Raw genomic sequence first — 12,387 nt, 5'->3', positions numbered from 1 at the left:
TTAAAGTGAATGATAGAGTGGAAATTTTACAGTCAAAGTAGAAAGTAACAGGACTCTCCCAACTGTAAATGCTTCCAAGGGAAAAATACACACAAAATATTTTATTCAGAAACATAACTTACCAACAAGGTGTTGCACCAGTCTTCAGTCCAGGTCCGAACTCGACTCCATCCAGCGTTAAGAACACAGAGCTTCTCTTCCAGGGAAGTCTCACTGCCTTCCACCAAGGTCTGGAGTGCTGCACTGCTTTCTGTGATGGTGTTCAGATCAGCTTTCCTCCTTTCCAGCTCTCTCAGCACATTCTAAAACAAGAGAAACACTTAATAGGACATCACCGCCTCCTGTCGATCACAAAAGGAAAGAGGCAATTTAGTATGTGGGTTTTTTTAAATGCTTTATTGTTTTTCACCTGAGAAAGGGTTTTCTATGTGCATTTGTTCCAAAAAAAAAAAAAAAAAAAACTTGCGTCAAAAAGACTTAAATCATATTCATTATTATTTGAGTATTGCCTTAGCAATTACTTCATTTACAGCACGCATTGCAAACCAATGCATTACAAAAACAGGTGCGATTTCAAGAAGAATTCTTTTCACACCATAAAGCCTCACATAAAGAGTGAGATTTTCAAAAAAACACTGAGTATTGGCCTAACTCTGCTCCCTAATGAAATGAATGTTTTACCATTGATTTTAGTGGGAGCTGAGTTAGATCAATGCTGAATGCTTCTGAAAATCCCTACCTCCTTATGCAAAACCCTATGATCATTTTTCATATGTTGTTATATCACTGCAATGCTTCTGTAGCACATGCACAGCAGACAGAATTATTTCAATTAGGTGTTTATGTCTTCCTTAAATTTAAATGTCTTTGTTTGCCAAAAGATGATTGTGTGGAAACTCTCTTCACCTCAGTTAATAAATATCTTGAGCACACTATAATGTATTTAAACACACGCCATGATGAAAATCAAGGTCAATCTCATACTTATAAGTAGAATTTCAATAATACAGTTTATTACCTGAAAATAAATCAATGGATACTATGCAAGAAACAAAATATCTAGTTCAGGCCCTCATCATGTAGGGTCACTAATCACTAATGTACTCTATCTGGTTATTTACGAAGTTCCCTTATTTAAATAACTAGAGTCATGGAATTTAAGGCTGGAAGGCACCTCAAGAAGTCACCAAATCCAGCTCCCTGCACTGAGACAGGACCAACTAAAGCTAGGCCTAGTCTACACTGGTAATGGAGATTGACGTAACACCACTCACATCGACCCCCTAAAGTATGCGTCTCCACTGGCGCGTAAGTTCCATTGATTTAAAGTGCAGTAAAAGACGACCTAATAAAACCACCTCTGCAAGTAGCGTAGCGCTGAATTTGAATTCCATGCGTCAGTGTAGGCAAAGCACAACGTAAATAGATGCCATTGGCCTCCGGGAGGTATCCCATAATGCCCCGTTGTGACTGCTCTGGACATTCACGCTCTGCTGTAAGATGGCCACGTAAATAGGAAATAGCTCCTTCCCTCAAGCCCCAGGAAATTTTGAATTTCCATTTCCAGTTTAGACAGCATGGAGAGAGCTTTGTAGCTGAACTGCTCATGGCAAATGCACAGCCCAAACGCGCTCCAGCTTGAAGTCGACCAGAGGTCTTGGATGTCATCGGTTTGTGGGCGAAGAGTCTGTTCTGCCTCAGCTCCAAGCCAGCAAAAGAAATTTAGATATTTACGAAAAGATATCTCGTGGCATGTTGGAGAAGGGGAACAACAAGGACGCACAGCAGTGCCACGTTAAGATCAAAAAGCTGAGGCAGGCTTATCAGAAAACTAGGGAAGCTAAGAGCCATTCTGGCTCCTCACCCAAAACATGCCACTTTTACGAGGAGCTGCATGCAATTCTCGGTGGGGACCCCACCATTGTGCCACCACGTATTATTGATACCTCCAAAAAACCCCAGTCCAGGACGAATGAGGACAACTGTGGATGAGGAGGATGAGGATGAGGAGACAGAGTGCAGCAGATCTCCCTGAGATCCAGGACCTGGCTGTTACCCCAGACCAGTCCAGCCACACACAAGACAGCAGGACTGATCGAGATGCAGGGGAAAGCACATTTGGTGAGTGTATGTGGTAAATCTTTTTTTTTTTTTTTTTTTTGCAGTTATGTCCCTAGCCCCTCTTCTTAAAAGGAGTTTGTGTTTTTGAGGGGAGGGTCTTACTGAGTGGTGGCAAATTTCAGTGGAGGGTTACTCCCGGAATAGACTGTTTATGTGCAGAGGTATGCTCCGAGAATCCTCTTTGGATATCTCAAGGAAACTTTCATGTAGGTAATCTGTTAACCTTTGCAGAAGGTTTCTTATTTTTTCTGCCATGATAGGATACTTTTCCCCGCCACTCTGATATTAAATGAGCAGGCATCATCGTGGAACACAGCATAGCAGCATAAGGGCCAGGCCTATACCCCAACGCTTGCAGCAAATCTTCCTTTTCCGCCTTTGTTACCTTCAGGAAACTGGTATCACATATGGTCTCCAAGGTAAGATGGCACAAGTTTAAAGTACCCAACCAATACAGTCATTCCGTTTTATTCCTCTGCTGTGGATGGGGTCCCTGGGCGCCTCCCCAAGACTATTCCTAGTCCTAGTACTGTTGCAATGAGCATTATGGATTGGACATTGGTTGCCCTATGTTTTTTGCCATTACAATTCACCCGCAGTGTCCTCTAATCTGGTCTGCCAACCTCCTCCCAAACCGGTCTTTGGCATGTTACAGGGGAGCCCGGTGATCTCTCTCCTTGCCCAAGTGTGGACTGTGGATTTTAGTGCTAATGAAGCCTCTTTCTAACAGATGCAAGGGCCCCTTGCTTACCATATCTGTAACACCAGTCCAACCCTTCCGAGATGTACAGAATGGAATGTGGGTCTGGGTTAGCCTTGTGAACATGAAGGAGAGTACCTTTTACATTGTAACATTTCCTTTACTACTTTAGGTCAGCTAACAATGGTAACTTTGTGCTTTGCTTATCTTACAGTAGACAGTAGATACCTGGGCCTTTGGCCCCCCTTGCTGAACTCCAGCTGAAAGACTTTCCCAGATTAGGAAGCAGGAAAAAAAAACAAACCACAGGATGACATGTTCAGCGAACTAATGAATGTCTCCATGGCTGCTGACACAGAGCTCAGAGCCTGAAGGATGTCCTTGTCTGAAAAACTAGACATGGAACACAGAAGATCTGCACAGGAGCAAAAGCGTGATACGCAACAGGAGATGCTGCATGTTATGAGGGATCAGTCCAACATGCTAAGGCGTCTGGTAGAGCTCCAGGAAGAGCAGCAGCAAGACAGACTCCCTCTGCAGCCCCACCAAAACGCTCAACCGCCTACTGCTTTGTTATCAGCCCCCACCCCCAAGTAATCTATGAGGAGACTGGGCAGGGTGCAGTACATGCTGCACTGCACACTGGTGGAGGCGAGCAGAAAGACGCAATGGCCCCTTTAAGAACTGCACGCAACCAGAGTTGCTTGCACAGTGACACTTTATAATGTTAATTTATCCTCCTTTCCCACTATTAAAACAGGTCACATATAAAACTTTGTAGCATTAAAAACCTCGTCTTTATTCATTCATAGTTTAGGTGGGGAGAGAAGGGGAGGGAGCCACTGGAGCAAGGGTGGCAAATGGGAAATAAAGGCACAGCACAGACATACATTACTGCAGTTCATTGCAAAACTGTTTTTTCAATGCTTCCCAAAGCCAAAGCACTCCACGGTTGGCTCTGAGTGTAGTGCTGGAATCTGGCTGTTCAAAATTTGCAGTCAGCCTATCAGCCTCCATGGCCCAATCCTGGTGGAATTTTTCACCCTTTGTTTCACACAAATTATGGAGTACACAGCATGCATATATAACTGATGGGATGTTCTTTTCACTGATGTCAAGCCTAGTAAGTAGACATCTCCATCTGGCTTTTAAATGGCCAAATGCACATTCCACCACCATTCTGCACTTGCTGAGCCTGTTATTGAAACGCTCCTTCTCACAATCCAGATGTCTGGTGTAGAGCTTCATTATCCAAGGGAACAAGGGGTAAACAGGATTTCCCAGGATCAGTATTGGTATTTCAACATCGCCAATGTTTATTTTTTGGTCAGGGTAGAAAATGCCCGTTTACATCTTATTGAACAGACCTGAGTTCCTAAAGATGCGCATGTCATGCACTTTTCCTGACCACCCCACATTGATGTCAGTGAAACGTCCCCTGTGATCCACAAGAGCCTGCAACACCACTGAGAAGTATCCCTTCCGATTTATGTACTCTGTGGCAAGCTAGTCAAGTGCTAGGATAGGGATGTGTGTGCCATCTATTGTCCCCACACAGTTTGGGAACCCCATTGTGGCAAACCTGTCCACTATGTCCTGCACATTTCCCGAAGTCACTACCCTTCGTAGCAGAAGCCTATTGATGGCCCTGCAAGCTTCCATCACAGCAGCTCCAACAGTGGATTTACCGACTCTGAATTGATTCCCAACTGACCAGTAGAAGTCTGGGGTTGTCAGTTTCCACAGAGCAATGGCCACTCGCTTCTTCATTGTCAGAACTGGTCTCAAGTGAGTATCCATGTGCTTCAGGGGACAGCTCCGCACAAAGTTCAAAGAAAGTGGCCTTTCGCATATGAACGTTCTGCAGCCACTGCTCATCATCCCACGCCTTCATAACGATGTGATCCCACCAATCTGTGCTTGTTTCCTGGGACCAGACCTGGCACTCCATGGACTGAAGACGATGTGTGGCAGCCTGCAGCAAACGGGAATTGCTCCACTCTATGGCTTGTAGCAGGGCGGCCTCAGTAACATCGTTATTTTCCATGCTGCAGCTCCTCTCTCACCTTTGAAAATACTGCAGGATAAGCAGTGAGATATTTGTGATGCTCACAATGATAGTGCAGAGTTGAATGGGCTCCATGTCTCTCCGGCAATGGCATGCACACAGCATAGAAAAATGGCGCAAAAAAGCGTTTGCAGTTTGTTTGGGACAAGAAGGGAGGGGGGAGAGAGCACATTGCATCATGGGAGGACAACAAGCTTCCATAAGCCTCTGTAGCTAGTTGTACTGTGGAATAGCTACCCATGGTGCGCTGCTTTGAATGCCGAACCAAGCATGGCGGGAGGGGGACACAAGAGCCCGGCGCAAGGAGCGTGGTGTGATCACGCTCCTGCAACTTCTAAAATTTGGTGGGTGAAAGCCGATTTAAAGTAAATCGACTTCAGTCTGCAGTGTAGACATACCCATAGACCTAGACACCAGGTGTTGTCCAACTTATTCTTAAAAACCTCCAATTATGGGAATTTCACAACCTCCCTTGGAAGCCTAACTCAGAATTTAACTATCCTTATAATTAGAAAGTTTCCCTAATATTGGACCTCAATCTCCCTTGCTTCAGATTGAGCCAATTACTTCTTGTCCTACCTTCAGTGGACATTGAGAACAACTGATCACCATTCTCTTTATAACAGCCCTTACAATATTTGGAGACTGGTAGCAGGTCCCACCCCCACTAAACATGCCCAGTTTTTCAACCTTTCCTCATATGTCAGGTTTTCTAAACCTTCTCTTGTTTTGTTGCTCTCCTCTGGAATCTCTTCAATTTGTTCAGATCTTTCCTAAAGTGTGGTGCCCTCTGGACTCAGTATTCCAGCTAAGGCCCCACCAGTGCTGTGTAGAATGGGACAATTACTTCCCATATCTTACATACAACACTCCTGTTAGTACAGCCCAGAATGACATTAGCCTTTTTCACAGCTGCATCACATTGCTGGCTCTTCTTCAATATGTGATCAATCGTAACACCCAGATAGATCCCTTTCAGCAGTACTACTGCCTAGCCAGTTATTCCTCCACACTGTATTTGTGCATTTGATTTTTCCTTCCTAGGTACTTGGCACATCTTTATCAAATTTCTCTGGTTGATTTCAGACAAATTCACAATGTGTTAAGTGTGGTTTGAATGCTAATCCTGTCCTCAAAGTGCTTGTAACCTGTCCCAGCTGCTGTCATCTGCAAATTTTATAAGAGACTCTCCTGTCCATTACCAAGTCATTAATGAAAATATTGACTAGTACTGGACCTCAGACTGACCCCTGTGGGATCTCACTTGATATGCCCTCACAGTTTGACAGTGAGCCACTGATAACTACTCTTTGGATACCAATTATGCACCCATCTTATAGTAATTTCACCTAGATCATATTTCCCTAGTCTGCTTATGAGAATGTCAGGTAGGACAATGTCAAAAGCAGGGCCAGATTTCCGATTAGGCACAGTAATCATGTGCCTAGGGGCGCCGGTGTTCTAGGGGCAACTAAACTGTGGCGGATTACCACACAGGCCAGCGGGACCCATGTCTGGGGCCCCAGCCAATTTGGGGACACTGCATGAGCACCAGAACTCTGGTCCCACCGCCTGCTCCTCCTACTCACTCCTGAGCCCCTGTCCCTCCTCTTCCCCAAGGCCTCGCCCTCCTATGCAGGCCAGCAGACGGAGCCCAAGATGAGTATAGTCCCCTCCCGGAGCTGGCCTAGCCGGTCGTCCCTCCCACGCGGGGAGCTGATCCAGCCAGCCCTTCTCTTCCCGGTCGCCCATTCCTCCCTCCACGTGTACAGAAAACGTGAAGGCCAGCTGTAGGCAGGGGGGTGCTGAAGGTGCTATGCCTAGGGGTGCATAACATGTAAATCCAGCCCTTGTCAAAAGCCTTACTAAAATTAAGATATCTCACATCTACTGCTTCCCCCACATCCACTAGGCTAGTAACCCTATCAAAGAAGGAAATTAGGTTGGTATGATTTGTCTTGAGAAATCTATGCTGGCTATTTTTATAACCCCATTATTCTCAAGGTGCTTACAAATTAAAGATACTAGAATATCAAGGTTGGTGAGAAGTGCAGTAACATTTTTTATATAAAAAAAATGTTATTGCACTTCTCACAAACCCCCTTCCCCGCACACAGTGCTTTAGACCACTCAGACTTCCTTCAGTCCATTAGATGAATAATTATATATTGATCAACCTCAATGTTCTCTAACTACAGCAACATATAATGAAACACAAATAAGCAATTACATTAAAAAAATGTGTTGAGTTAATGGAAAACCTGACTACTGAATAACTACTGCATCAGAAATAACGTGACTGTATTCTTGCCGATGCAATTCAGCACTTTGTGAACAAATCAGGGAACCTAAGATGATTACACAAATAAATCTCCATGCATCAGTGTGAGACTATAAGCCTTTAATTTAGAATGAATTGAGCTTGTCAGATATCTTTCCTCCTTTGTGGAAAATTTCAATTTATTGTTGAAAAACCAAAACCCAACATTTTTTCCCAAATTCTAAAATTCTTCAGTTTTTCCAACAAAAAGTCAAAATTTTCCAGAGAAAGCAGACAAAAAACCTTTTCCAATAAAACCCAATTTTCCACCAATAACAATTCCATTGAAACATTTTGGAGCAGCCCTGCTACTATGATAGTAATAGTACTGTGTGCTCTGATTAACATCATATTTATTAAGGATTAAGAACTATGTAGGAGACAGTTACAAATCTATTAACAGCTAATCCTTAACATCTTTAATATTGTACCAGCATTTATATGCAGAATAAATAGCTCAGAGTTTAAGGTATGTGTGATACCACAGATCTGATTCCACAAGGTTTTATGTATGCTTAACTCCAGTAAGAACTCAGCACTTAACAGGCTTGGGAACAAATGGAGAAGACTCCAAATTCCCAATTATGCCAAGGTAGTGTCACCACAGTGTTAATGCAATAAAAATAGCAAATAATCTAGGAGATATTATATAACTTGCTTACTTTAGCCCAGCCAATTTCTGTATCCAGATCAGCAAGCAAACTCTCTGAAGTGGACTTCTGTACTAACTCAGTCTCAGTAATGGCTAGCCATTCTGACAATGAGGCAATCTCTTTCTTCATTTTACATGCCAACTGTGATGCACGTTCCAGGTCTTGTTTCCCTTCAGTCACCTGAAGAAAGAAGCCAGAAGCCAGTTAAACTCACTTTAACATGTAAAAATCATGGCATTGTACAGTTGTCTTGAACTGCAAAGTGTCATGATAAGAATATTATGTTGTTTACAACTGTTACATCTTACTATAAAGAACAAAATAACCAATTTCCTTCCACTAACTAACTGATCAACAGTTTAAAATATACAATACATTTACACAAAGAACAGGATAAAGAAATGGGCATGTCACTTCTTTACAGCTAATAACTGCCAAATTTAACCACTGACTATGTGATGCAACTCTCTCTGAGTTAGCTATGTCAGTTCTACAGGAACTGCATTCAAAAGTTTTTGGTATTTAAATCAGCAGACATCCATCTGAATACACTGAAGGAGCAGATTTTTTTGAGTAAGGTAGTGCCATTTTTCATAGTTACTTTTCAGAGTGGAATCACATTTTAACATGAGGCAGAGAAACAGAGTTCATCTTTTCAAAATATCATGGATTTACCAACCAGTAAGATTTTGGACAAAATCAAAACTAATTGTTTATGTATTTATTTTGAAAAAGCTGAAGATAATCCTAAGGACCAGATGGTGATTACACCAGAATACATTAAACATCAAAAACTGTTATATATCCTTCCATAAGACAGACATGGTGTATATTAGATAGTTGACAAATTATTTATCAATGAGATTACTTCCCCCTCTCCATTTTTAGGGGAAAAATTTTTGTTATTAATGTCCAAGTGGATGAAGATGAAGGTATTACTAGCAAAAAACAATTACATTAGATTAAAAGAGTGAGATATTATATAACCAACCATCCTCAGCAATCCAGGGTAAATCCAGACTGTAACATTAGTATGGAATTTACACTGCCAAAAATGTATTAGAAACCTCAACAACAAGAATTTATCTTAATTTAGTATTTGTACTTTGTACTCCTTTTGTATTTCTCAAAGCAATACCTCCTCAGAAGCATTGAAAACAAAAATACCCAGGCTGTAGTTTTAAATCTTTTTACTAAATAGCTTTGGAATGCTGTAGGCAACACTGCTCTTCTGATAGGCTCACTGATTTCTTACCCTGGCGCATAATGAGCAGTTACTGCACAGGTCTCAGTGGTATCTTTATTTGTCTGAATAGCTTCCACTTCAGAACAATAAAATATTCCAGGAAGCACATTTGAAGATGTGTGAGTTAAGTAATTGGCCATATACCATAAGCTCAGCTAAAGAATGCTAAATTGCCAAAAATCTACTTCCTTTTTAGGTTTTATGTCTAAAGTAGAAGAAAACACGTTTTCTACTTTTTTTTTAATCAAGGGTTTGTCTAAAGACTTTTGTTTTCTTTAGTCTCGGCACGTACATCATTCCATAACTGAAGTAAAATACGAATCAATATCTAATGCAGTTCTTAATGTCACTAACACTACTAGTTTGCAGTGTTGTTGTAGCAGTGTTGATCCTAGGACATTAGAAAGACAAAGTGGGTGAGGTAATATCTTCTGTTGGACCAACTTCTGTTGGTGACAGATGACTGGTGTCTGCTGAGGGTGAAGGAGCACAATTTAGAAGTTCATCCCCCAACAGCTTGAGTCACGCTCCCCTCAGGCACACCCCCTTTTACCCTCAAAGCTGCATGGAGGGGCCGCTGCTTTAGCTCCCGCTCCCAGCTGTTGCTTTTCCTCTCCCTGTGCCAGGCGGCAGCCAGCAGCTGTTGTGCAGGAAGGGGGCCTGGCCACACCATGTGATCAAGCAGGACAAGCAAACCCTAACAAAAATCTAGAAGGGTACATGGCCCCATGCGTCACCTTTGGTGATGGACAAGCTGTCGAACAACACAGAGCTGAAGGTGTAATTCGAAAGCTTTTCTCTCAGCAACAGAAGTTGGTCCAGTAAAAGATATTACCTCACCAACCTTGTCTCTATACTAACACTACTTGCATTTCCTATTTTTCCTTTCACTCCCATTGTGAAGACAAAGCTCGTCAAATGGAGCAAGACTAGAGGCTATCCAGTTCTCTGCTAAATCATTTATAGTGAGCAGAGCACCTGAGGAAGATCAAAAAATCATAGAAGTGTCTTGGACGGGATTAAAAAATTATTGATGAATGTAGCTGGTTCTAGGATTTCATTCTACAATTTGCTGAAAAGGGATATGCATTAAGCCTGCCCAAAGACAACCCAGAAGTACAGCAAAGAATGGAAATCTTCCTGAGGAACAAAAATCACTACCTACCATCAAACTGAGACAGTAAGGAGAAGCAGGTTTAGCTCCACCATTTGTCCAAAAAGTGCTAGAAATTTTTTTAAAGACTAGAACAACCTAAAACCAAGACTACTGAGCGTGCATGGGCATAGCAGTTTGTCTGCACTCCGTCAGTTCATAGACAGCTCATGAGGTCTCATCAGTGCCTTGTATAATGGTACTAACACTTCCCTATCTCTATAGGAAATTCCTCGCCCGATGCTCCTAAGACTGCATTAGTCAGTTGCAGGAGCAGAACCTTAATTTGAAATTCTGAAGTCAAACCTACCACTGCTCCCAAATGAGGATTTAAGAAAAGGGGAAAGATAAATGCTCTATATTATATGGCATGTATTTGTCACTCCTCTTACCTGTGCACCCAGATCATTATAAAGAAATTTTAGCGCTGTGAGTTGTTCATCCATTCCTTTGGGATTGTCTGTTTGCTGTTTCTGTACAATTTGCCTTCCAGTCTTGATTACAGTCTCCACCTCAAGTTTCACTTCACTTAGCGTTTTATACAGTTTCTGAAACCAAAGAAACATACATTTGAGTGACTACTGTACTGAGTGACTACTGATTTCGAAATTTTTACTTAGCTGTTCCTTGGGATTGCTAAGAAACTGGGCATTGCAATGCATTCAAATGCTGTGTATTATCTTCTTCATGTCAAGAAGTAAGAAGCAACATGTTTGATGGTGGATCAAGTCTCAAATTTCAGATGATCCATTTTCTGCTTTATTATTATATTAATATTTATAAAAGGTACTCATATAATGTCCTAATTTACTGTATAACATCAAAGAAGTTGGCAGAGATTGCCCATGATCCCCTACTCTTTTTTACATAAAGATAAAAAAGCAAACATGAAGCTAATATGAAAAGCCAAGTAAATTTGCCTCTGGAGTACATGTTGCCTCCATACCATGAGCAAAAGCCAGAGTGGGGAATTTTGATACATGTGGCTGTTATACCACTTGTATTCTGTAGTTAATAGACCATTATTTTATGACTATTTATTTTCGACTCAAAAGGATTACGACAACTTTTATCCAAGCCTTCGCCTAGTAACAGCTCTCTTTGTATAGTGTGGCAAGTTCTACCAGCATTTAGTTTAATCAGGATAATGAAGCAAAAAAATCCTAAGCAAATATTTTTTAGAGAAAGAGAATGTTATATTGGATTAAAAAAAAAAGAAACAAACCAAGATTTGGAAAAAATCACCAATAAAAGTGCTTTACCATGCACTTGTCCAAGTGAACCTGGATTACATCTGGGTCAGTATCCTTCACATCCAAAACATGGAGTTCTGCCTTTACACTATCCAATACCCGCTTGCAGTCCAACATGCGCTGCTCAAAATTGGCTGGTTTCTGGAAAAGTTGATACTTTGTGGATACCTCCCGGAGTTTTCTCTGTTTGCAAGAACACAAAAAAATTATTTTAAATTAATATCTGAGCTTTGAAATAACGTTTAAAGCCTCTCCCTTCAGATTTCATTTCATTTTTCTTTTATCATAATTAAACAATTCAATACTAGTATGCCATTTAAATTTAAAAACATTACTTTATCCATCCTTAATTATCTTTCTTCTGCTGTGCAGCAGGTCTCTGACTCTACAACACATACTTTCAAAGTAACCATTCCATTAAAAGAAGAAAAAAATCCCTTCAGGCTCTGTGCATTCCAGTCTACAAAAAATAAGGAATTTTAACTTATTAATTAACTCCTCTGGTACTTTCAACTCCCCATTTAGACCATGTAAATACATCCATCATTTATTTTTTAAACCTGGTTGATTGCACTAAGTGATCTGTAGGTGGACAAAAGTGGTTTACAACTGGAAGCAGACCGAGCCTAAATTCATGGCTGGGATTTCTTTACCTGCAGGGCATCCAGCTGAGTTCCACCACGAGGGGACCTGCATTCAGAGGAAACGGAGGGCAAGAACCGCGCATTTCTCTTGAGCTCCTCCAAGGTGGATTCATGAGCTGTGATCTCTGATTGAATTTTCTGCCAATATGTAAAAAGGAAGAGGGGAATAAAAGGACACAAAACCATTAGGGCATGTCAAATATCAAACAGTAAATCCACATTGAAGAAG

General features: G+C 41.5%; 1 protein-coding gene across 1 annotated transcript in view; it reads right to left on the bottom strand.

Annotated features, from left to right (window-relative positions):
• Window positions 1–12,387, bottom strand: part of UTRN (utrophin) — a 503,387-nt gene that overhangs the window by 358,230 nt on the left and 132,770 nt on the right. The window contains exons 30-34 of the mRNA XM_067542236.1: window positions 12,168–12,296; window positions 11,524–11,697; window positions 10,654–10,809; window positions 7,872–8,042; window positions 123–302 (exon numbers count right to left, since the gene is read on the bottom strand). Coding sequence (XP_067398337.1) covers window positions 123–302; window positions 7,872–8,042; window positions 10,654–10,809; window positions 11,524–11,697; window positions 12,168–12,296 — 810 coding nt within the window. The remainder of the gene's footprint in view (window positions 1–122; window positions 303–7,871; window positions 8,043–10,653; window positions 10,810–11,523; window positions 11,698–12,167; window positions 12,297–12,387) is intronic.

Source organism: Emydura macquarii, unplaced genomic scaffold (assembly GCF_026122565.2).
Source record: "Emydura macquarii macquarii isolate MOO-44397 ecotype Brisbane River unplaced genomic scaffold, CSIRO-AGI_Emac_v2 contig_705, whole genome shotgun sequence".
NCBI lineage: Eukaryota > Metazoa > Chordata > Testudines > Chelidae > Emydura > Emydura macquarii.
This window is presented reverse-complemented; position numbering and strand designations above follow the sequence as displayed.